At 52.0% G+C, this 25,403-nt stretch overlaps 1 protein-coding gene across 1 annotated transcript in view; it reads right to left on the reverse strand.

Moving 5' to 3' along the window:
- PER2 (period circadian regulator 2) overlaps window positions 1-23,375 on the reverse strand; it is a 35,121-nt gene extending 11,746 nt beyond the window's left edge. The window contains exons 1-16 of the mRNA XM_079783053.1: window positions 23,230-23,375; window positions 16,995-17,242; window positions 16,450-16,512; window positions 14,845-14,999; window positions 12,017-12,138; window positions 10,674-10,875; window positions 10,148-10,199; window positions 9,102-9,244; window positions 7,407-7,485; window positions 5,110-5,216; window positions 3,983-4,136; window positions 3,623-3,731; window positions 2,752-2,877; window positions 2,011-2,095; window positions 508-667; window positions 292-416 (exon numbers count right to left, since the gene is read on the reverse strand). Of these exons, the coding sequence (XP_079639179.1) occupies window positions 292-416; window positions 508-667; window positions 2,011-2,095; window positions 2,752-2,877; window positions 3,623-3,731; window positions 3,983-4,136; window positions 5,110-5,216; window positions 7,407-7,485; window positions 9,102-9,244; window positions 10,148-10,199; window positions 10,674-10,875; window positions 12,017-12,138; window positions 14,845-14,999; window positions 16,450-16,512; window positions 16,995-17,224 (1,912 nt within the window). The 5' untranslated portion in view covers window positions 17,225-17,242; window positions 23,230-23,375. The remainder of the gene's footprint in view (window positions 1-291; window positions 417-507; window positions 668-2,010; window positions 2,096-2,751; window positions 2,878-3,622; window positions 3,732-3,982; window positions 4,137-5,109; window positions 5,217-7,406; window positions 7,486-9,101; window positions 9,245-10,147; window positions 10,200-10,673; window positions 10,876-12,016; window positions 12,139-14,844; window positions 15,000-16,449; window positions 16,513-16,994; window positions 17,243-23,229) is intronic.
- Window positions 23,376-25,403: the final 2,028 nt, after the last annotated feature.

A 25,403-nucleotide genomic window follows, 5' to 3' on the forward strand; every position in this document is an offset into this window, starting at 1 on the left:
CTAACCTAAGTTAATATTCAGACATCGTGGAAAAGGGCTTGCCGGAGAATGATAACCTGAGAGGCCCCTGGGCCTCCAGCAGCCCTGAGGGGTCCTGTTCTCAGAGTCCAGCGTCACCTTCACATCTATCTTGTAGGAAAGTGGCTGACGTTTATGTACTATAGTCATTTACAAAAGAGCCTACACCATATACTGTGTCCCCAAAGCCACTCACAACTCCCATGGGAGGAGAGAAGGGGGCCCCAGCCCTTCTAATGATGCCTGGGGGATTTAACAGCCTAAACACGATACCTGCAGGAGGTGGCCTGGGGCTGCCTGTGGCCTTTCGCTTGTCGCTGACCTTCTGCATGGAAGCACTCACCGGGAATTCACACTTTCTCTTCAGCGTGGTGGCCTCACTGCAGCTCTCCAAGTACCTGTGAGGAGGATCACAAACGGCTTCACATAATGGGGCCAGAGCCCGGACAGCAGGACACCATGGAGTAGGGAGATGGGAAGTGCCCGCACCTGATGACACTGTCCAGGCAGCTGATCTGCTGGTAGGAGCCGGCCGGCTGGTTCCTGCAGGCCAGCTCCTCTGGAAAGGCGGCAGTGGGCGGGCTGGCGCCGGACCTGTCCTCTGCGGCTGGGACAGCTGTCATCTGAGCGGGAGAACTACTGTGTGCTTCTGAAAGAATGGCAAAATTGCTTTCAGTTAATACTTGTTTTCCCCAAAGAGTACACTCTGTATATTTCTACCTAAGGATAAAGCTGGGGATTCAGAACATGGCTCACAGACACAGAAACCCAGTCAGCCTGACACTTGGGCAGCCCTGCTGGGGCAGCGGCCACTGTGCTGTCTGAGGATGGAGCCTGGAGGATGCTGTTGACTGGGATATAACTCAGTGGCACTTGGGTCAGGGACTCAGCAGTGAGAGAGGCCAGTTCTTACTTGAACTCCTGAAACTTTGGGGCCAATAAATCCCAGGTGCTTTATGATCCATTAGTATTCCCTGCCTCCTGGAAGTCCCTTCTTTTCAAAGGTGACTCAGCAGCCTCTGGGGCAGCCTGCCGTGGACACTTCTGCTCTTGTCATCACATGCACTGCACGCTGTTCCTCTGGGAGCCTCCAGGGCAGAGCTGTGTCCTGCTCATTAGTGTGTCCCCAGCACCCAGCACAAGGCAGAAGTGTGCGTCTATCCCAAAGGCCAACAGTCCTGGCCAGAGGTGAGCTCTGGCAGCAAGATTCCCTAGGAGGCTCCCTGGAAAGATGTGGCCCAAGCACAAAGGATGAGTGAGAGCCCCCAGGGCAGATGCCTGGGGAGCATGCATGTGCACACCTGAGCAGGAGCCCAAGCGTGAGGGTGTAAAGTTGTGACATGGTAAGGCAGGGTCAGGCTGCAGTGGGGGTGGGCTGACAGCCCCTCATGCTGGTGGGGCCCCACTTGAGAAGGTGGCCCAGGAGCAAAGCTGGCACTTTCCACTCAGACAGGGTGGGATTTGAGTGTTTGCAGGACAGCTGGGCAGCGTCCTTGGTATGCACATGCTCACTTGAGTGCAAACACATGGCCCACAGCCACTCTGTGGAGTGAGGGCCTGCAGGGTGCCAGATGCCCACACTGAAGCTTAGGGCTGTGTTTTTTGTTTTTGTTTTTTAAATATGTTTTTATTGATTTCAGAGAGAGGAAGGGAGAGAGAGAGAGAGAGAGAAACATTGATGAGAGAGTATCATTGATCAGCTGCCTCTTGCACACCCCCTACTGGGGATCGAGCCTGTAACCTTGGCATGTGCCCTGACTGGGAAGCTAGCCAGTGACCTCTTGGTGCATGGGACAATGCTCAACCAACTGAGCCACACTGGCTGGGCAGGGCCGTGTGTTGAAGGAGTGAAGGCCCTGCTGCCTGAGGGACAGGGCGGGGGATGTGCACACATTTAAAGGGTAAATTCCCTGCCACCCACAGTTCAGGTGAAAGCCAGAAAAACCTGACCAGACTACAGTTTTACTAAGGAAAGGGTGAGTAATTTTTTACCTGTAGCAGATTTTCTCTTCTGTTCTCCAGATTCATCAGAATAATGACTTTTGTTTTTGACCTTGTTACCGTTTTTAGAATTTTCCTTGAATAAAGACAAAATAAGCACATTATTCTCCATCGGAGACTGCATAGTACTTCAGCCCCACCTCGAGGAGGGAGAAGCAGGAGTAATCTCAGCGAGGAGGAGGAGGTGCTGAGTGGGAATCTGTGAGGCCAAGTTAGAGAAAACGGACCGGTGATTTGGAAGAATAATAAAAGGAAAGGGGGATGCACTTTCCATTTTCTTCCTTCTACCCTGAAGTTAAACCTTCCCTTTTGCTTGATTTGCCTTCTTTAAATAACTTTTCATCCAAAGCTTAAACTACAGTTTTAGCTGCTGCAACTATTTTTCCCCTTCATTTTCTTTTTAATCCTCATCCAAGGATATGTTTTTATTGATTTTAGAGAGAAGGGAGAAAGAGATTTCACATTGATTGGTTGCCTCCCCTATGCACCCTAACTGGGGATCGAACCCACAACCTGGGTATGTGCCCTAAGGATTGAACCCATGACCTTTTGGTGTACAGGATGAGGCTCCAACTGAGCCACCCGGCCAGGACTTGCTGCTTCAACTCTTAGAGATGGTAAAGTAAGTCCCCATGAACAGAACTTAGAGAGCAGCCAGGGTTGTTTGAATGTGCTTTGTGACTCCCGCATGCACCACAGACAGGTTCCCAGGGGTGGGGCAGAGGGACCTACTGCTCTCCTCCTGCGGGCGTCCTCCTGGCCATTGCTGTCGCTGGAGGAGGTCTGGCTCATGAGGTGTTCGTGGGAGCCATTGCTGCCCAGGCTCCCATAGCCGCTGGAACCGCTGTGGGGGACGGGCTGGGGAGAGAGCAGACAGGAGGCCTAGGTACAGGGTTGGGGGAGGGGCACAGCTGGTCTGTGGGTTTGTCTTCCCGAAGCCCGATTCACAGCTCAGCCTCCACCCACAGCACCAGGGTCCCCGGATCACAGGCCCTGGGGAGACCCCACTAAGAGGGACTTCATTCAGTCTGCCCCTCTGCTCACATGGGTGGGCTGATCTTGGTTCTATCGAAGGGTTTAGAAACTAAACTCGATATATTACAGTTTAGCCCTAGTTGGCTAGCCAGGAAGCCGAGAGCTGCTCAGCCATGGGGTTACTGTGCTCGCACTAGTTTTCCTTGAGTACTATGTCCCCAAGGATAGTGGTAGGTGTTCACAAGTCCCTCTTCGTGCCAGCACAGCATCCTGAATTGGAGTGACCCCATCCACCTGTGGGAGGCGACATGTGGTGTCAGTACCCAGGACTTGGGAGCTGAGTTGGGAGCAGGGATGTGGGTGCATCCTTCAGCCATTAGCAAAAGGCTGTAGGTCAGAGACAGACCCCAAAGTGCAAGGCTGGGACTGCCCCAACCTGGGCAAGTAGCAGGTGTGCCCAACTGTCTGGGCCTGGCACAGACTTTGCCCAAACCGCCCACACAGTGGAAGAGAGAACAGGCACCAGGGTGCAGGGCAGAGTGAGATGCCAGAAGGATGGGACCTCAGGACTCAGAGCAGTCCTCAGGCTGCCTACAAGGTAGGGATTGTCCTGCGGGTGGGCACTCACCTGCAGCAGCAGCCGGTGGATCTGCTCCGTCAGCTCCTGGATGCTGGGGTGCAGGGCCTGCTGCTCCTCTGCGCATGGCTGAGCAAACACATCCTCATTCAAAGGGCCCCTGCATGACATTCATGGTCTGATAGTCAGGCTGTGCTGCACACCCCTGCAAGGCCCTGCTTCCTCTCTGCAGCCTCCCAGGCTGCTACCTGCCTGCTCAACCCCCTCTTTTCCCCTCACAGCTCTGCGTGAACTAGGTCCCTCCCACTTGGGGGCAGGAGCAGGGGCAGGGGCAGGGCCAGGGGCAGGAGCAGGGGCAGGGACAGGTCCCCACAGGACTGTCTAGCGGCCCAGGGCCCTGGGAGCACCTACACTCTGACTCTGTGCCGCCCGATGATGAAGGAGATCTTCCTGCTCCAGGGGTTGATGAAGCTGGACCAGCTGGTGTCCAGTGTGATGTACTCCCCATTCCGGGTGCGGAACCGAAGGGGAGAATAGTCGAAGGGCTGCCCACCAGACTGCAGGACTAGGAGGGAAAAGAGAGTTCGGGGGTGAGAAGCAACCAGGCTTGCAGGAAGAGAAAAGACAAGCCCAGATGCCTCAAGTTCACAGCTATTTGAAAATTTAAGAGCTGCCAACACCTGTTCTAAGCTGCAGCTCTCAGTCTCAACTTTCTTTGTGTGTGTGTGTGTCTTTTTATTTTTTGAATTATTATTTTGTTGATACTAAATATTTTTTAAAAGTCTTTATTGTTGCCCTAATCGGATTGGCTCAGTGGATAGAGCATCGACCTGCGAACTGAATGGTCCCAGGTTTGATTCCGGTCAAGGGCATGTACCTTGGTTGCGGGCACAGCCCCAGTAGGGGGTGAGCAAGAGGCAGCTGATCGATGTTTCTTTCTCATTGATGTTTCTAACTCTCTATCCCTCTCCCTTCCTCTCTGTAAAAAATCAATAAAATATATTTTTTTAAAAAGTCTTTATTGTTAAAAGTATTTCATATGTCCCCCTTCTCCCCCATTGACCCTTTCTAGCCGACCACCGCCCCCTCTGTCCTTCACCACCCTATTGTCTGTGTCCATGGGTTATGCATACATACATACAACCATTCCACTTTCAATCACAACAAATGTTTGTTTTTGGCCACATCATCATGTTTCAGGATGCACATCTCTGCTAGCTTCCACTGGATGTCTCCAAGTGTCATTGTATCTGTGAGGCCTGGGCTTGGGGGCATACGTGTTGATCACTACCCCAGCCTGGCCACTACCTTGCCCACCGCAGCTGAACCTGTGCCCCCTCCTCCCACCTGCCGGGGATACCAACAGTAAGAACAAGATGTCACTCAGGCCATGGGCCACAAAGGAACCCACGGACAGTGCCAGGACTCCGGCAGGAGGTGGGGCATCTTTGCTAGGTGCTGACCTGACCTCGGGAGACACCCAGGCACAAACCAGCTTTTGTCAAAGCCTTTAGGATTCACCATGAGAAGGGACCTACTCTTTCTGTGGATGGCAAGCATCAAGGGCCGGTCACTGGGGTGAAGCTTCAGAAGCACAGGGGTCTCGATCAGGTCTTGAGGTAGGTAGCCCAGGAGCGGGACTGCTCTGCAAGACAAGTGCACAGGAGTGTCACCCCTGCAGTTGTGCTTGGGGACACATTCCATAATGCAGCCCCCAACAGGGGAGCAGACCCTCTCTAAAACCGTCTGTCCATTCACAAGGAAAGAAAACAACTACCAGCTCCCCTGATAGCCCCATTTACAGGATCAAAATTTGGGAATTAGGTTAACAGAGAAGCAATCTTTCAATTAGTAAAAGATTACAGCATCCCCATGGGTCTGTAATATGAAACAAGACCCTACAAGGTCCTACCCTTCATAAGCTGAGTGGCTTTAGCTTTGTGTCCATTTCATGAAAGAATCAATCATGAAAATGTTCCTTTTCTTCTGTTAAGATCTTTTTCTTTTTTGTGTTTCATAAGTTTGGCCAGATATGGTCTGGCATGGACATTTTTTAAATTTTTTTGGCATGGATATTTTTAACGTGTTTTGAAAGCTTTTTAACAAGCCTGCACCTGGAAACCCTGCTGCATCTTCTCCAGCCCAAGAGGTTTTCCTGCTCCTGTTACTTTGGCCACGGTACCTACTCCTTATTTACTGTGGCTTCCCTGGGTGTCACCAGCTCTGCCTGGGGACCTGCCCTCAGTGCCCATGGACCTTGTGAAAGCTGTTAGTTTGTTTCCCGAGAAATGGTTTGTGTCAATCTTCCCAGAGTCCTGTCCCCTCTGCTGTCCAGTGCCCTCTGCAGCTTGGCCGCTCTCCCCTCTTCTGAGCTGCACCTCGGCCTTCCTCTCCTCGGGCAGTGTTCTTGCACCCACACAGATGTTTTCCAAACTCTTCTGCTCATGTGGAAGGACATTCTCCTTTGAGTCTGAGAGCGAGGCCTCCCTGTTCCCTGTGGTGGGGAACTCTCTTGGGCCTTGTGTTTTCCTTTGGCCGGATGTACAGAATGTTCTTGGCGTCCTCCCAGTTCTAGGCCTGGCCAGGAGGGAGGGGGGAAGAGAAGGAGGAGGAAGGGAAGAGGAGGGAAGAGGAAGAGGAGGGAAGGAGGAAGAGGGGGAGAAAGTGGAAGAGGAAGGAAGAGGGGGAGGAGGAACAGGAGGAAGAGGGAGAAGGAAGAGAGGAGATGAGGGGAAGGGAGAGGAGGCGGCTTTGCTGAGGAAGGCTGTGCAGACTATGTGCGCCTGCTTGCCAACCCTTCTGCACGGCAGTTAAGTAGACTCCAGGGGTGGGTTGCAGATAGAAGTTCTTAGATTTTTGGAGGAATAAAAATTATGCTGGGGTTGCCTCACAAATTCAGCTCCCAGCCCCACCCTCTGAGATCCTGGTTGAGCAGGGCTTGTGGGGCCCAGGAACCTGTGCCTTGAAGACTCCTTGCAGCCATTCTGCCACAGGTGGTGGGCAGCATGCACCTGAGCAGCCCGGAGCTGGAGGCCGCTGATCCCGGGCCACCTGAGAGCAGAACTTTCCCAGGAGGCCCTAAGGTTTGTGCCCAGGGGTGGGCAGTGGAGAGGACATAACTCTCGACGGTGTCTGTGGAGGTGACCTCAGCCCATTTCAGAAAGCTCAGCATGCTGGCTCTTCTCAGTCTACTTCCCGTGTGTCTTCTGAGCAAACTCCTCCCCTGGAGCATTTTCTGTGCAGAAGGAGCTGGCGGAAGGCACACCAGGGCCCTGGCCCAGTGCCAGCGAACCCTCAGATGTCAGTGCTCCCAGCAGCTGCAGCATCCTGGCTGGGACACCCACAAAGAGGCTCTGGACAGAGCGTGCAGGTGACACGCAGGCTGGCAGGTGTACTTGGGCTGGGACCCGCCCATTGATGTGCACCTGTCCCAGGCACACCATCCCCACTTGTTCCAGTGCTTATCTGTGTCTAACTTTGAAACGCGTTTAAACAGTCTTAGAACAACTACCAGCTCCCCTGATAGCCCCATTTACAGTCTTTGTATCTCAGGGGTTTTTAGTATAATTCCACAATTATCTCATTGCTTAAACATACTCAAATGCTTTTGTTGATTACCACACATAACATGCAGGCTTAGCTTTAGCTTAACAGCTTCATGTCAAAACCATGAACATTCATTGAGCTTTCCTTAGTTATGAAGTAATTACCAAGACAACGACAGAACACTAAACGTCTAGTGAGGGCACCTGCGGGCCCGGGGATGCAGCACTGGTTCTGAAACAAGGGTGAGCACAGGCGTGCATGGGCAGCGGGGACAGCACACGGGGCTTACCTTTCGTCTATGTCCTGGAACAAACAGTTGGGTGTATGTGTGGTCGTAAAAATTCTCTTTTCCGGAGGAATTCTAGGGGCTGGAAGAATAGAATTTTGCTCAGATGTCTGATTCTGAGAAACGCACACATTGTGTAGTTACATGACAACTACTAGAAAACCACGTGCTTCGTTCAGTGATGGGGCTCTGACAGCAGCCTGAGAGCCCTAGCCGGCCCTCGGCTCTGTGGGCCAGTCCTAGTCATGAAAGCCAGGACTTCCCGTTTACAAAACCACACGCTACGCACAGGCTTCTCAGAAACTCCTGCTGCTGCAGGGCCATGGTCAAGATTTTAAGATCCAACAAGATGAACGGAACAAATTCTTTCTAAAAATGAGTTAAGTATTTGGACTGAAACTTGTGCAAACGTCAATGTATTGGGACTTCAGTTTCTAAGGTGGGCAAAGATAATTTGCATAAAGGAAGTCATATCCAGAACTTTTCTCAACTTCCAAATTCATGGACAAAACATTCAAAATTCCAAATGCTTCATTCTTGATGGCAACTGACCTTATGGGCAAATAACCTGCTGAAATGTAAGTAACTCTATAAATCTTTATAAACTATTTGGAAGACAATATTCTATATGCAGGAACCCATCGAATATTTAAAAGCAAGCCACATACCTAAAACATTTCTACCATTCAATAAAATGCCTTTTAAAAAAAGACATTACTCGCCGAAACCGGTTTGGCTCAGTGGATAGAGCGTCGGCCTGAGGACTGAAAGGTCCCAGGTTTGATTCCGGTCGGGGGCATGTACCTTGGTTGCGGGCACATCCCCAGTGGGAGGTGTGCAGGAGGCAGCTGATCGATGTCTCTCTCTCATCGATGTTTCTAACTCTCTATCCCTCTCCCTTCCTCTCTGTAAAAAAATCAATAAAATATGTTAAAAAAAAAAAAAGACATCACTAACCACTGAGAGAAGGTCATAGATTCTCTGCTTTCAGAGGTTCTGACATGGGGATTTGCTGAGTTGCCACAGTGCTGTGGCCAGTACGAGACTATGTCACAGCTTGTTAGGGGGGGGTCATTAGAAGGACATGATCAGGATGCTTGAAGAACCCAGATTTGGTAATTTGGGGGGTGGCCTGAGGAGCTGGCAGGACCAGGAAAGGACACCTGGCGAGATAAGCCTGCTGTAGAGACTAGGTTTCTATAGGCAGCGATGGGGAGGGGGGCGCTAGGAGCAAACACGGGGTTAGGGGGCCAACTATCTACAGGAGCCTGGTGTCAGGAGGATGGCAGACTCAGTGGAAGGTAAGAGTGGGGATGGCTTGGGGTTCTGAGGAAGAGCTGGTGTCCCTGCACTTCAGCCGAGGCCTGGGTGTACACAGGATGGGAGGGACTTGGGCCCAGACTGTCAGGGCTGTTCTCACTGCATGGATGGAAGGCAGTGGGTGGGGAAGGGGAAGGGCACCCGCGGCCACAGTGAAATGTTGGCACACAGACCCTTTAACTGCGTGGGAGGTGGTGTGGCAGGGTCCCAGGAGGGCCAGGTGACAAAGGCGGGTGTGCTGAGTCTCGAGGGACATGGAGACCCTGTCCACGACTGGGGGAGGCTGGGCCGGAGTCTACCTTACAGACATTACATCTGAGCCAGGGGAGTAACTGAGGCACCAGAGGAGCCCTTGGCTGGCCTGGGCCTGGCTGTCACCTTCATAGCCGGAGTGCACCCTCTCTGCCAGCAGCACGCAGCACAGCTGGCTCTCAGCGCCCTGCTGCTCCGGCACCTTGACCAGGTAAGGCGTCATACGGAACGGGTGGTAGTGGATCTCATCTTCATGGTTCTTCCCGAAGCTGAAGAGGAGAGTGCCATTAGAGGGTGGAGTTATGACAGAAGGGTCCCCTCCCCCACAGCTGGCTGTCATCTCAGCAATCCCTTCATTTGTTGTAAAGATGCCCTCCCATCCCACCCCAGCATACTGGTAGATGGATGGGCTGTCCTTGGCCTGTTGTCTGTGCCTTCTCCCCACCTGAGAAGCGGGGCCCACCACCTGGCTCCTCAGATTTCCGATGACGTCACAGGGTAAGTCACCGTCATCAGCCCTGAGCATTGAGAGATCTTTGAGCCGTCTCTAGAGCAGTTTGAGTTTTAATTAGGGAAAGGGATGCTGCTCCAACAGTGGGGTCCTGGCCCACTTTCTGAGGGCACCACTGTCTGACCAGCGGTCACCCCTGACACTGCAGCTGGAGGCTTATCTGGTCACCCCGTTTTAGGCTAAAAGCCCATTGGGAAAGCTACGGGGCTCTCCCCTGGAAAATGCACTTAAAAAAATATACACTCGAAACAAAGGCTGCATGTACTTTTGAGGTCCTCAAGGACCCCAGGATACACGCCTCCACCGGGAAGGCCCCTGGCCCATTTCCAGGAGATGGACAGCAAGTCCCGACTCCTCGGGCTGACATACTCAGTAAGGACTGGTTGAAATCACCCCACTGTTGACCAGGCTGTCTTAATCCCTTGTGAACATTTAAAATGCAGCTCTGGCCACGTGTTTTCTTTTCACTCTTTTTTAGGAATATGCGTGCTGTAAGGCCCTCGCTCCAAAGATGGGAGCACAGCCAGGCTCGTGGCCCTAACTGCCTGTCGTGGAGCAGGGACTGATGGGAGACACCTGGGCCTCCTGCACTTCCCACCAGGTGCTCAGGATGAAATGGTTGGGCCATTTCAAGTTTAGGAAGACCAGTAACTGGGCTTACCTGACACGGCAGAAGAAAGATTTCTCCTCCATGCATTCTTGAGTGAAAGAATCTAAAAGAAAAGCCCACAGTCACCCATCCAATGACACAACGAGGTATAGAGAGCGCTGTGCCCTCCTAAAGACAGCACCAGAATCAGAGCCACGATGTGACTCAAACATGCCAGAGCTCAAAGCGAAGCCTTAGAGAGCCTTTATCCCAGTTCTGACTAAAATGAAATATATTCATGAATGTGGCACATTCCAGAGTTTACAGCCATGGGTCTGATGCCCCCAGATGCGCCTGGGCCCTCCCCGCTCCGCAGTCTCACCTCAGACTCCAGCTTCTCAGAACTTCATTTCTAAAATGCCTAACATGTCCTACAAGCCTGTGAGATGTTTTCTCCCTCTCTGAAATTCATGAAAAGACTATTTTTCCTCTCTAAATTTATTCTGAACAACTTCTGATCTCCCCACTTAGACAGAGGCCGCCACGGCTGTGCTGGTCTCCGGCAGAGGTGAGGTGGGCGGCGCTCGCTTCCCCTCACCTGTCCCACTGCAGACACTCCACGGAGGAAGCTTGTAAGGCGTGGTAGAGCTGTGGAACACGCTAATGTCATGGGGCGCCAAGAACTCCACGAACTTGGCATCGTGAAAGGTGTCTCTCTTACAGTGGAAGATGGAGGCCACTTGGTTGGAGATGTACAGGATTTTCCCTGTGACCAGGGACACAGCCACAGCAAACATGTCCTGGAGAGGAAGAACATCCTCGGTCAGAATGGGCAGAGGGGACGGGACAGGATGGACACACACCTGGGGCAGGTGACAGAAAGGGGCGGGAGGGTCAGGGAGGCCTCTGGGACCCTTCCTCAGTCCTGACCAGAATAACTCTATTTCCCCTCATACATACTGGGGTCCAAACAGGATATTGTTTGAAGAATCACATCGGGACTCCACTGCCAAAAGAACCCAGGGTGCCATCCATTCAGTATTCTTGGGCACAGAGCCCCTGGCATCTGAATTGAGAGGTGGAAGAGGCCCTGCACACCTCTCCCTTTGTTACCTGGGCTGGGGTGTCCCTCTCCTGGGGTGCCGGGGACTGTCTGCGGGCTGCAGGGCTCTGGACCTCTTGAGCTAAGGACTGGTGGTGCGGGGGGAAGTACTGGAGGAAGGTGAGGAGTGGGAGCCCAGTTCTCCAGGCAGCTTTGAGAAATGTGGTGCTCTCTGCTCTCTGAGAAATGGGGGCTCAGGGCACGGCCAACCTGCTCCCTGTCCCCACACCTCCAAGGGCCCCACCTTTATCAGCATCAGGTTTGGCCCTAGCCGGTTTGGCTCAGTAGATAGAGTGCCAGCCTGTGGATGAAAGGGTCCCAGGTTGGATCCTGGTCAAGGACATGCACCGCAGTGCATGCTTGTTCCCTGGCTCTGGTGCAGGAGGCAACCAATTGATATGTCTCTCTCACATCGATTTTTCTGTCTCTTCCCCTCCCTTCCACTCTCTCTAAAAATCAATGGGAAATATCCTCAAGTGAAGATTTTAAAAAATAATAATAAAATAAAATGCATGAGGTTTGGAGTCTCATGAAGCCGAGTTTAATCCCAGCGCACCCCCCATGAAGCCCTGAACAGTGAACCAATTGCCCCCTGGCGTGTCCTCACCCTGAAGTGCACTGTGCTTGGTCAAGGTGGGGTCACTCTCCCACACGTAAAGTGCGGGGTGGAGTGGCCAGGGTCTGGGAGACATCTGCAACAGGACTTCTGAACCTCTGACTACATTCTTTTTCTAAGGTCTGAACTCACTTCCTGAAACTCCAAACTCTGCTGCCATCAAGCCACCGGCCAGGCGGTCACCAGCTCACCGAAGGAGGACTCCCCAACAGGAGACACTCACCGTGCTCTTCATAATGACCTCGGAGGTGGCACTCTGGATCTCCTCTATGGTGTAGGAGGGCACGTCGGGGCCGCAGCTGTGCTTCTCGCTGGACATGAGCAGCTGGTAATACTCCTCGTTGGCTGCGGGAGAGACCAAGAGGCAACTCCTAACTCACTTTTCTCATGAAAAGTGGGCTAGGAGACTATCTCCTGGGCGTTGAGAGAACAAATCACAGAAAGACAGAGACAAAACAGAAATCTGGGCATTTCTGTGAAAATCAGAAGGTCTATGGTTACAGAACTTTGTAAACAATAAATACACGTTATCTGAAATAACAAGGCCACAGAGTCCCACCTAATGCTCATTTTCCCCACGAGGTTGTTAATCATGATGCAATGTCATCAATTCCATGCAGGATGGCTGTGGCACCCCTGCTCTGCCTCCCGTGGTGGTCTCAACTGATACCCCATCCAGACAGAATCAACTGCTAAGGTCACTGGGCACAAGAAACAACATGTGGAACAAACTGTTCAGAACAGACCCTGAAGACAAGGGCCACTCATCCTGGAACATCTGGCATGGCTTTGGGGTGACCCAGTCATGGCCCAGGGGCCGAAGAGGGCCCCCTAAAAAGCCACACAAACCAGCACATAGCCACCTTCCATGTCTGGCACAAACTCTCCCAGCCGGACTACATGAAAGAAGCCCTTCCCACGAAAGTCATCCAAACATTAGAAATGTGAACATTATTTGAAACGTGGCTTGGTATCCGCATTAGTGACAGGCTTTGCTTTGACTGCAGGCTGTACCTTGAGATAGTAGCTGATGGTAACAGAATAAAGCACTGTTTCACCTTTCAATCAGCCTTGGAGGTTTTTCTACTCTTATGCACGTTTCTGATGTGTGGTGTCCCCTGGGACTCAGTGCGTGTGTGAAATACGTACGTGAAGGTAAAGTGGGGGGAGGGCTCACACATCTGCCCCAAGGAGATACTGACTTTCCCTCTGACTCAGCTTACTCGTCACAACGGACCAAACAGCTGAGAAATCCCTCCGCGTGCAGGGGCTGGGGTTTCACTGTAATGACAAGGGTCCATGGAGTGGCCCCGGTTGCAAGACCAGGACTGCACACATGCATACCTGCCCCAAGACTTCTACTGTTTCTCTGAGGCACTGAGGACATTTAAGAATTCTCCAAGTTCTCATCCCGTTTCCCAGCAGCAGACTGAGAGGCCAGGCTGCGAGGACCTCTCAACCAACTGTATAGCTAAACCATCCTGAGATGACCCTGAGCACAGGATCCTAGCCTGGAGGCAGAGGCACCGAGCTGACCTGAGACCCAGGACATGGGGTGTCTGCCCAGTGGAAGGTCTGGTGGCAGGAGCAAGTGAAGGCAGATACTTAAGGGCTTGGAGTTGATTGAAATGGAAAGTGTCTGAGCCCAATGAGCTAACATTTTGGGTTTGCAGTGTTTGCTCATAGGTTCCTGCATCTGTGAAGGTTCCTGCAATGTGTCCTCAGACAAAATTCTTTCTCTAGTCCACCAGCGCTAAAAGCTGTCACATGCTGCCATCTATACTTCTATACTAATAAAAGAGTAATATGCTAATTAGACCAGGTCGACCGGACATCTTCCAGATGTCCAACTTCCTTCTGGACAGTTAGGGGGCAACCAGGCTGGCAAGGGGGCAGTTAGGGGGTGACCAGGCCCACAGGGGGGCAGTTAGGGGGCGACCAGGCTGGCTGGCAGGGAGGCAGTTAGGGGGAGATCAAGCCAGCAAGCAGAGGCAGTTAGGGGTGATCAGGCAGGCAGACAGGCAGGCGAGTGGTTAGGGGCCAGCAGTCCTAGATTGTGAGAGGGGTCCCAGATTGCAGAGGGTGCAGCCAGGCTGAGGAACCACCCCCCCCCCCATGCACAAATTTCATGCACCAGGCCTCTAGTCTAATGATAAAAATCCAAACATGCCCACAGGTGGATGGAGGCTGGATTTCGGAGGTCCTATTACCATGCACCTGTGATGGAAGGAGGCACTCTGCCCTGCCTGAATTTCCTGGTCCAAAGACCACCACCACTGAAACTCACATGTTTTTAGATAAACAAGAAATTAAGGTGTGGCTTAGTGGTTGAGTTTCAACCTATGAACCAAGAGGTCACTGGTTCGATTCCCGGTCAGGGCACATGCCCGGGTTGTGGGCTCAATTCCCAGTACAGGGAGTATAGAAGGCAGCCGACTGATGATGTTTCTCTCTCATCAATGTTTCTATCTCTCTATCCCTCTCCCTTCCTCTCTCTACAAAAATAAACAAAAACATATTTAAAACAAAAAGAAATAAAGAGCCCGGGGTCTTGAATGAAGAAGCTCTAAGATATTGTCTTTCAAGGATGAGCTCTGTTAAACCCACCCACCCCTGGGATCCCTTCATGCTTTCTTTTAAAGGAGGGGCAAGTCCTCAGCTAAACACTGTGGGATGTTTCGCTTCAATTCCACTCTGAGCTGCCCACATCACCGGGCCATCAGTGGTCACCCACTCCAGCCAGAGCCTGGAAGATGCTGCACTCTCCTCACCATGACCTGACCTAGCCTACAGCACAGAAGTTTTATGTTGTAAATAGGTTTCTGTTATCAGCTGGCTTTCTACCCACTTTATTTTTTCCTCTAAAAGTCAAATGCAATAGACAGCTTCCAGTGAATTGAGGTTTTCAATTGTGGCAGCTCCACAAGACTCCTAAGTTTCTTTCTTCTGTGTCAGGATTGAGTTTTGAAAGCCAACACAGTCCAAGCTGTAATTTGGGGGGATTGGAAACTTACTTCTACAGGTTGGAACAAACACATGAAGCAGGCATACCTTTCACCTGCTTCACGCTCCTCAGGGCGTACTTCAAGGTCGCCAACGTGCTGGCTTTCCCCTTGGCCTTCTTGTCTGTGGGGAGGTGGACCTTCAGCTCCTTGAGCGTTCTGATCAGCTCCTTGTGCGTGTTGGCTTTGGCAGACTGCTCACTGCTACAGAGTGAAAAAGATCAGACGTTAGCTTTCTGGGGCCCTTTTCTGAAGAGCTGTCCGTCTGGTCCAGTTTCTCAACCGGCCACTAGGACATCTTGGCCCATATAGTTCTCTGTGGTGCCTGCAGGATGGTGAGCAGCATCCCTGGCCTCACCCATGTGAAAAATAACATAATTGGGAGCACTTTAAAATGGAGTTGGAGCTGCCATCCCCAAGCAAGCTGCCTTGTAGTCTTACTCCTCAAAACTTTGGAGTGTTAAAACAAGGCAACATTGTGTCCCAAAGAACTGTTCACAAAGGTAACAGGAAAGCAGATATTTTAGCTGCCAAACTGAAAATTAAAAATAGTGTTTAGAATGAGTGTCACTATGTTACCTTATTTGCACTACAGAAATGCCTTCCTTCTATGGATGTAATTGCTCCCCTTCCCTTTCTCATAAACACCCCATGCCTTTGCCTCCTAATTGAAACACTATTTGGGTTTCTGCCTGAATCAATGCGTCCTAGATAGCTGTTCTTTTTTACCTCAAATAAATGCTTGTTGCCTCTCAGTGTGGCCTTTTATTTTTAGGTTAACAATTACTGGAGACCAGCAGCACCCCGCCAGCTGTGACAACCAAAAATGTCTCTAGAGATTGCCATGTCTCTTGGGGCAGACGATTCGCCCGTGGTTGAGAACCACTGCTTTAACACAAGTGAATGGGTCAGACATCCCTCCAGCTGGCTTTTTCCCGACGAGTGAGAGCCAGGCTGTGCCCAGCAAGGCCTGCTGGTCGACCCTCAGAGTCTGGCTGAGCAGACTGATGGTTGAGCTGGGACTTCCTTGTCTGCCTCAGCTAGAAGATGATTAAGTGATGGAGAATACAGAGGACAGCAGTAGCTTCCTGGGGCATAAACATGAATGATGAGTGTAGGAAGACCTCCCAAGAGGAGAGGAGATTTATAGAAGGATCTTCAAACTTAAGGAGCAGAGACAAGGGAAGGCAGGGCAGGTGGGCGCCTGCTGAAGGAGATGGACGTGTGTAGAGCAGAAGGTGCAGAGAGAATGATGACATCAGGTGTCTACAATGGCAAAGTGCCCTCATGCCCAGGACTAAGAGCTGGCTGTTGCTCCAGTGAGATATGAAAGTGTCTGTGGATAGGAAACTAAGCATACACTTGTTACAAATACCTAAACAGGGTGAGGAAATTCCAGATGAACAGGTCTCAGATGCAGACAAGGTCTGCTTGGATAGAGCTGGAGGAGCAATAGACCCAGAGCAACATGGGGGGCTCCAGGCAGCCTGCAGGGACAGTCGTGTCTGGAAGGGCACAGCTGGGTTCACAACGCAGACCAATAGGTTCTAGAAGAAGCCTAAAACAAGTCCATATCCCCCAAACCTAACCTCCAAGGACAAATCTTTTGGTTTCTCCAAAGATTCTAAGTCAAAGGGGTTCTAACTGGCCTTACCTGCAGCCGCTTGTAGATGGGTTGTGTTCAGACTTCGCCAGCATCAGGCTGTAGGCACTTGGACTATAAGGACAAGAAATAAAGACAGAACTCAGAGAATGTTCCATCCACGGCTCCCCATCTAATCAGCGATAACAGGCTGGATCACACCACAGTAAGAAACACGAAGTTAAGGGAAAATTGAAACAAAAAAACTTCAGAGACCAGGAAAACTAGGTATTGGGAGATAGAGAGCCAGTGTTAAAGGAGCAAGTTCATTTTCTACAAAGCACTCAGCTGCAGGTGAGGTTACCTGACACGTCGCCTCCTAAGATCTCATTATGCACTACCGATCTGTTGGCAACCAGCTCTTCAATTGCCAAGTGGTATCATTAGGAAGGACAAACCCTAGTATATTTTAGTTATTCTAAGTTAAGAAGATTTTCAAAAATCTGGAAAAAGTTGATCATCATGATTTAAAAATGGTAAAGCAATCAAATGACAACAGAATGAGGCCCTGAAAAACAAACACGGGCCTTGCCTCCACGGGCCCTGGCTGCCCCTACCTCTCTCGAGAATCGGGTGGCTCCACCAGCATCCCCAGCTCCTTGCCACTGTCGTCACAGTCACTGCCCTGCGAGTCCCGCCCTGTGGAGCAGTTCTCGTTGGTCTCATTTCCGCTTGAGCCACTGCTCATGTCGACATCCTCCTGGAGCAAGACCCCACTGGGTGTGGACTCCATGGGCTCCTTGGTGGAGCTACTGGGGTTGGGGGCAAATCCAGCAAATTCATTCATGTTGGCTCCTGAAGGAAGCTGGAAAATGAGAGAAATGTCAGCCAGAAAGAATGCAGCCTTTCCGTGGCTGTCTCCTCAGGGTTTTTCTCCATATTTTGCCAAGTGAGGGGGTAGTAGTCAGGGTCATTCACAGGTATCTCATGGGTATTTTTATTTGTTCTTATTCACTGAGCTCCCACCTGCCATGAATTAGGAAGGCAGTTGAATTAGGCAGCCCCCTGACATGGCAAGCTGCTGATGGCCTCGTCAGAAGGCAACAAGAGCAATGATGATCACTGCTCAGCATGTGGGAACTTTGGGAAATACTCAGGTTCCCACTGAGTGGCTGGCAGGGCCTGGGACCCTACAGGTTGTCTGGGATCTCCCCAGGTGATATGGGGAGCAGCTGGGTTCAGAAATCTCGAGCATCACAAGTTACAGGAGACCCTGAAACCAGGCTGCAGGCAGAGGGAGAGGTGAGGCTGTGAGGAGCGGGTGTTAACCCGTGAAGAGGGCAGAGCAGGTGGGGAGCACAGGAGTTCCAGGCACTGCAGGCATTTCCAGTGCTTGACTAAGGGGATGCAAGTGGAATGCGGAAGTAGGTAGAGTGCAGAAGGGAGGCCAGTGAGGAGTTTACACATAAATTACACATAATTTATCTGGGAAACGACTAGGAACCACTGAAGCACTGTAAGTACAGACTGATGTGACTTAATTTGCATTTGGACCCGAGGGCAATCACACTCCCTGGGGTGAACTTTGGCCACAGGGGACAGGTCAGTGGAAGTGGTCAGCGGCTAAGTCCTCTCTCCATCCCTCATTGATTGGAGCGTTCTGAAGCTGTCTGTCCTTTCCTTTCCTCTCTTTTCCTTTGTGTCTTTTTTTTGGATAGTCTTGCTGATGAGATCTCCCGGGGCTGAGTGGTATGCTGGGTGTCCGTGAAGCAGGGCCTCATCATTAGGACGTCATCGCGTGTGTGTGTCCTGCCTTTTCCTCTTCATTTCCCTTTCCCTCACCATGGCTGCCCTGGGATTGCATCTCCCAGTAAAGTGTAACCCTCTACCCCGACTTTGCTTTTAAAAGAACCCGAACGAAGACAGACTGAACAGAGTGACAGAGCAGGTTAGCTGGATGCTGGAGGAAGAATATTTTAGGTAGGGACAGCAAGTGCAAAGGTCCTGAGGCAGGGAGTTTGAAGAAGATAGCTGGGTCTGGAGCAGAGGGCAAGGCAAGAGGAGGGTGATATTAGATCAGAGCCAGATCTGCACATCAAAGTGGCAGAACCTTTATTCTGAGTGCAATGGGGAACTGCTGGAGAGTTCTGTGTAAGATGTGACTCATACTTTAACAGGGTTGCCGGGCCTGGGCAAGGTGGAAGCAAGCTCTCTCAGAGGGCTCTTGCTATGGTTCAGTAGAGTTGCCAAGGGGCTGCCCACCCAACTTCCTGGACACCTCCTATGCCATCCTGCCGTCCTCCTCAGACAAGCAGCCAGTCCTTTTTTGCTGAGTGAATTATGAAAGCTGAGTGGTTACATGAGCAGCTCCTGGGTGGTGGGGGCTTCAGTGGGTCCCCCACTTTCTGACAGTGTGGTCTTGAACACGTTCCCTTCCCTGTCCCTGTTTCCTCATCTGTCAGATGGGGCAACGGCAGCACTTGCCTCCTACTGGCTGCTGGGAGGGTGAAAGGATGCAGCCCGTGCAAGGTGTCTGGGATGCAGTCAGTGTCCAACAGAGGCTAGCTTTCATCATCACTGTCCATTACGATGGGAACACAGACACTGTAACAGAAATAATTTGTTTAAAAGGAGATATTTCAGCCCTAGCTGGTTTGGCTCAGTGGATAAAGCATTAGCCTGCGGACTGAAGGGTCCCAGGTTCAATTCTGGTCAAGGGCACATGCCTGGGTTGTGTGCTCAATCTCCAGTAGGGGGCATGCAGGAGGCAGCCGATCAATGATTCTCATCATTGTTTCTGTCTCTCTCTTTCTCTCCTTTCCTCTCTGAAATCAATAAAAATATATTTAAGAAAAAAAAGATAAAGTAAAAGGAGATATTTCATTGCCAGGCGAGCTATCTCTGGCTTGTATGTAAAGGACTAAGAGCTCAGCTGGCCCCACCCCAGGCATACAGACATCCCCAGGAAAGAGCATCACACACTTTGCTTCCATCATGCCCTGAGGGCTTCGCTTAGCTCCTTGCAGGAGCTCCTGGCTTTCATGGTCCAGGCCCTGGGAGACTGAGTAGGGCTCACTGAGTAGGAGTCACATGATTACCTTAGGTGGAAGACAATCTTTTTGCAAAGAGGGTCAAGCAAGCATGCAGAAATGTGAAACAACAAACGAAACGAAATCATCCCAAACTTCATCATTCCAGAAAATGCATCGCTCAGCACTGACAGCTCTAATGGACCGACCTCAAATTGCCAAGTTGGCAAAACCAATGTGCCCATCAAATTAGACTTTGCCTCCTGCCTTCCACAAACATTTATGGAGCACCTGCTCATGCCAGCACTGCCCAAGCCCCGGGGAGCCCCGGGAAAGCTGGGTTTCCAGCCCTGGGGTTGGTGCTCATGGTCCAGGGTGCCAGGGGCCCAGGAAGGAAAGGGGCTGACAGGGCAGCTGGGGCCTGCACACCTGCCCCTCGAGGTTCCTTTGCTGCCCCCTTCACAGATGTCTACACACTGGCTCTGTCCCTGGAGAACAGTCAGACACAGGAAAGGGGCTAAGCTCAGGCCTTGACTTGGGTCATTTGATCATACCTCTGGTGGCAAGGGCTGCCTCTGCCGAACAGAGGACCGTTAGAAAGTGCAGCCTGCAATGAGGTCATAGTCTGCGATGGGTTTCACAATAATACAGGAGGGGGAAGAGGTGGGGATGGAAGGAGGGGGCCAGAGCTAAAACTCTTTGAAGCTGACCGATGGGTTCCTGGGGATTCAGTACACTATCCTCTCTACTGTCATATATTAAGAGGTTCCATAATAAATAGTAAAAAAATTAAAAAGGGAACAAAAGCATAGCCTGGGCCCCAGGTCCACCCACCATGGCCACCCCAGGACAGGTAAAGGCTGCTCTCATTCAATAGCCTTGAGCCTAAGGGGAAGTTCATTTCCTTGTGGAAATCAGAAATCAGCTCAATCACTTAAGGCAATTGACTTTTTGAAATGAAAGTATATATACATGCAGAAAAGTTCCAAATCATAAGGTCACAGCTTGATATATGTCCACAAACTGAGCACCCGTGTCCCCAGCCCCCCAGATGCCCCTGGTGGTCCTCGAGCCACCACCCAACCCTGGTCACCCACCACCAGTCTGACTTCTCACAGCCTGATGGGTCCTGCCTGCCTTTGCACTTTATGTAACAGGATCTCACAGCCTGTGTTCCGTGTCCACAAGCTGGCGGTATGTTACAACCCAAGATTTATAATACGTGTGCGTCTTCCTGGTAGGAGCCAAGTCCCCGAGGCCAGCCTGCTGTAATCTGAAGAAAATGTTTGTCCTGCTAAACAAACACCGTGCTCTCCATGGCAACAGCTGGGTAACCGAGGAAAATGTGACTGCAGTGTCCAAATATGGAGGGGAAGGAGGCTGGGGAGACGCACGTCCTGGCCTCGCTGGACACTTCCACACGCTGAGCTCTGCCTGGTGACACCCCAAACATGGAGCAGCACAGATTTAAAACAACAATGCAAAAGTGCCAGCTTCCCAGCTGTGGCACTCGGGGAACCGGCTACCCTAGTGCCTGTGAACACCAAGCTGTTCTTACTCTCCTCTCTGTCACCCCAGGGAGAAGAGCACTAGGAGCCTTCGAGGCCTTCAAGAGCTAGAGCCCCTCTGCCGTCAGAACTGCCAGTGGCCTTGACTTCTGCCCACAGCCTGTGGCTGCTCACCTGGTCACTTACTGCTTCTGATTTGCACTAGACTTGGAAACACAATAACAAATTGTTACAGATGTGCACAAAGGAGCATAAAGAGTTGACAGAGGCCCCTGTCAGGACCTGCAGGTCCCCTACTGGGTCCGCAGGTGGGCCAGCGTCTGCAAGGGAGGGGCACGGAGCATCTGCATAGCTTTGGGGTTATGTGTTTCTAGTGAGTTTTGCCTAAGACGTAGTTTTCGGCGTCACTCTTTCTTTGGACTAAATGCTGAGAGGTCCTGCCAGGCACTCAATGACCTGACAGAGCCTGTGGTTTGCTGAGGCCCAGAGAAGTTACATCATCATTTAAACACTGAGGTGTGCTTGCCAGGATTTTTCTAAAAGTTAAATGTGTGCATCAGAAATAGTACAAATGAAAGGAAACTTTCCTATTTCCTTCTAAGCAGGCAAACATGCCTCACAGGGGATGTGCCTTTACAGAGTAACCTTATGTGGCCTGAAAGCAAGACTGTGTCAAAATCTGTGTAGGTGCCTGGGGAAGTCATCCTTAGAGTGAGAAGGATCCAAAAACCTAGGATATGAAACAGACCTCAGAGATGGCCTAACCTGAGCCCCTCTTACAGAGAAGGAAACTGAGTCCCAGAAGGGGAGCTGAGTCACCCAGCAGCAGCTGGCAGCAGGGCTCCCCCTCTGCACCCAGCACCCAGTCTCCACAGAAAGCCAGGGCTGCCTGAGTGCTGTACCAGTGAATCACAGGAGGAGGAAGGTGACAGATAACTGCACACCCACGATATCATCCCGGTGCTGGCATATCACGTAGCTTCCACTTAAGGAGTCCTTTTCCCATTTTACCCACGCACCTTATAAAGAGTAATTAGCCTTGTATTTAAAAACTCAATGGCCAATTAAAGCCTCAGGTAGAGTCCTGCTCCCTTCCTAGTCAAATCCAGCCTGGGACCAGAAACCCTGGGTAAGGGTAGGGGCATCTCCCATTTGCAGCCAGGGAAGTCAGTGGCCTTGCTGTGTCAGACGGGGGAGGTGAGAGGTACTCATGGGGACCTCTGCCATGATGCTAGGGTTCTTAACATTTGGGGATCTGAGGCCCCTCCCTCCAAATTCCAGCCCTCTCAGGGAGCCAGCACCCAACTTTAGGCCTTCTTGGAACTTCAGAAGCTCAACCTGACCCAGCTCATGACCCTGCAGACACCCTGAGCTTAGGCCTGGCCGGGCTATGATGTGTACCCCACAGGAATCTGGGTTCCAGTGGCCTCATCTGTCAAGCCAAGGGGTTACCCTGGATGATTTCCAGGGTACCTGCTGGCTCCCTTGTTCTTTGAGTATGAATCAGCTTCCCAAACTGGTTTCTTTGCGTGGGTTACAGAAACCGTGGCAACCAAGTTGTCATCCCTTACCCTGGCCTTCCTGGAGAGTTTAGCAGGCTGCCACCTGCCCCCTTGGCCTATGTCTGGGACTTGGCAGCCAAAGGGACACCAAGAAGGATGGAGTGACTGATGTATCACAGTGGGACCCCCTCTTCTACCCAAGCTGGGGAGAGAGAATAAAGGCAGGGAAGTCCAGGGTGGGCATAGGGAGTGGGCATGAGGTGAGGCCTTCCTGCCCACAGGGTTCCCAGGCCCACCAGTGGCCCTTCCCTAGCTGGAGACTTGGCTCTCTGGTCCCAGAGCAGGAAGCCAGTTTCCGAAGGGGCCCTTCGTGTTCCCAGAGACAGCTGCACTGACCGTTGGTTGCCTTCACCTTTCCGGCCCTCTCCACTTTGGGCGTGGGAGGTTTCATAAAAGAAAATCATCTAGAGAAGGACAGGCCGGTGTGGTGATCCCAGCAGCTCCGTGACCTTAGACAAGTTGCATAACCTCTCTGAACCTGTTTCTTGATCTGCAAAATGGGGATAACAGTACCCACTACGCACCCCAGGCCAGTTTCAAGCCAAGAAGCAATCAAATGGCCCAGGAAGCTCTGGGATCGAGCTTCCCTGGGCTGGCGGAATCGCCGCCGTCGCTCGGAGGCCGCCCGCCGGTACCCCACACCCGCCCGCCCGAGGCCGCGCCGGCCCGGCGGCGGTTACGTAACCAGCGAGCCGGCGTCCGGACGGCTAAGGGCGCCCCACCTGGCACGGATCCTCCCCGCCGCGCACTTACCGCGGAGCCGCGTCCTCGCTTGTCCGCCGGTCCGTTCGCGCGTCCGTCCGCCGAACTGGCGCCCGCTGTCGCAGCCGCGGAGAGCAGCGCGTAGTGAGCAGCGTGTAACCGCCGCACAGCCCGCCTTCGCCGCCGCTGCCGCTGACTTGCCGCTGTCACATAGTGGAAAACGTGACCGCGCGCGCTGCGCCCGCCCCCGGCGCCCCCCATTGGTCGCGACGAATCTTCATTTGCATACCAGGGGGGCTGGCCTGCGTGTGCCGCACACCCATTGGCCGCGGTGCCCGTCGCTCTCTTTACATAAGACGCACATGGAACTCCATGTTCCCCGCGTCGGTTCCTCAATGAAGACGCGGCGCTCTCTTGCACCCCTTCTCGTCCTCCCGAGTGGTCCCTTCCACTTCCGGCCTCGGTGTCTTCCATTCAAGACAGCTCGCGTCCCCAGCTCGGGGAGCGCGGAGTGGCGCGTACCACCACGGGATGGGGGGAGGAAACAGGCTCCTCTGCAGCTCGTTCCAGCCGGCTGGCCGGCGAGCCCTCGCTGAAGTCCAGGCCCCGGGAGGCTACCACCTTCAGCGACAGGCCAGAGGCGCGTCCCCAGCGGCCGCGGGAAACTCCCTGAGGACATCTTTCATTCACACATTCGCATTCATTGACTCTCATTCATTCGCCGCTAGGCGATGGAGCTCCGGTAAAGACCGAGATCAGGCGGTCCTGCAGGAGCTCCCGGAGCACGCCCACCCGGGCCACCTAGGTCCCAGATCTTCCAGAACTGCCAACTTCCAAGAGGCCTTTCTTAGTTTTTGGACCTTGTGTCTCAATTTTTGGTTCAGGAAATAGGATCATTTTTACTATGGGAGGTACGAATGAAATGATGTTGCCCCTGCATCCCCCACGTCATTAGGGACCGTCCTGTGTAAAGGGAATTTAGTCAAATACTGAATTGGGTATTGTGAATCATAAACTAACCAGGGCGGGAATTATCCCAGAGGCTCCATGATGGAGGCAGCACTTGAAGAGTGAGTGAGAAAGGAAGGCGATTGGAAGGAAGGCACAAGCCACAGAGACACAGAGCGCTGGGCCCTGGACACCTTGGCTGAGGCCATTTTTTCTTTGAGTAAACACTGTTTGGAGCGTGTTAAGCCCCCAGCCTTCTGTCTAAAGTGTCAGGATAGTGCCGAAACCGGTTTGGCTCAGTGGATAGAGCGTCGGCCTGCGGACTGAAGGGTTCCAGGTTCCATTCCGGTTAAGGGCATGTACCTTGGTTGCGGGCACATCCCCAGTAGGGTGTGTGCAGGAGGCAGCTGATAAATGTTTCTGGCTCTCTATCCCTCTCCCTTCCTCTCTGTAAAAAAATCAATAAAATATGTTTAAAAAAATAAATAAATAAAGTGTCAGGATAGTGACACAGTAGAGAGCAGAAGCTCACTTGTAGGACCTGACACAGAATGCAGGCTCCAAGGCAGCAGGCTCTGAAATGCAGCGTCTGATGGGAGAGGCAAGGCTGTCAGGGCTCCGAAGGGCTGAAGGGGAACTAAGTGTCCAAGAAGCTGGGGCCTGCAGCATCTCCCTCCACGTGCCTGTGTTCCTTGGCCTCTCCTGGGGACCAGGGATGGAAGGGAAGGAAGAATTATGATCTGATAGCCTGCAGGCAAACTAAGCTGCCAGTTCCTGAAGCCAAACCCACATTCAGGAATTCTTACCACTTCTTTCCCTCTGCTTGATAAGGTGTGTATGCAACTTGGTCAGACATAGAGGCAAACTAGGGCAAATACAAAGTTCATTGGGACAGGCCTTCCCATGTAGGCCCTGGGAGGTCTGCTGTGTGGCCCACACTTCACTGGGAGACTGTCCCCTCCTCCTGTTTCTCTGACATTGAAACCTGAACAGACTTCCTGCTCCACTCCCTAACACACACACACACACACACACACACACACACACACACACAACGCGCAGCAAGCAAGCAAATCCAGGCCCAGCTGCGGTAACACACCCACAAGCCCTTTTGTCTCTTCACCATCATTGACGTCAATGGTGAGCTCCATTGTTCTGGAAACAAGTGTAAACAGACAGCTCATCCACACGGAGATTCTCCAGCTGCTCAACTTTCCTAGGTCTTGTTTCATAGTCAGCCTGCAGCCTAATGTTGCATTTCCACCTTAAACTTAGCC

The sequence above is a fragment of the Cnephaeus nilssonii genome (genome assembly GCF_951640355.1).
Source record: "Cnephaeus nilssonii genome assembly, chromosome: 10".
In the NCBI taxonomy this organism is placed as follows: Eukaryota; Metazoa; Chordata; class Mammalia; order Chiroptera; family Vespertilionidae; genus Cnephaeus; species Cnephaeus nilssonii.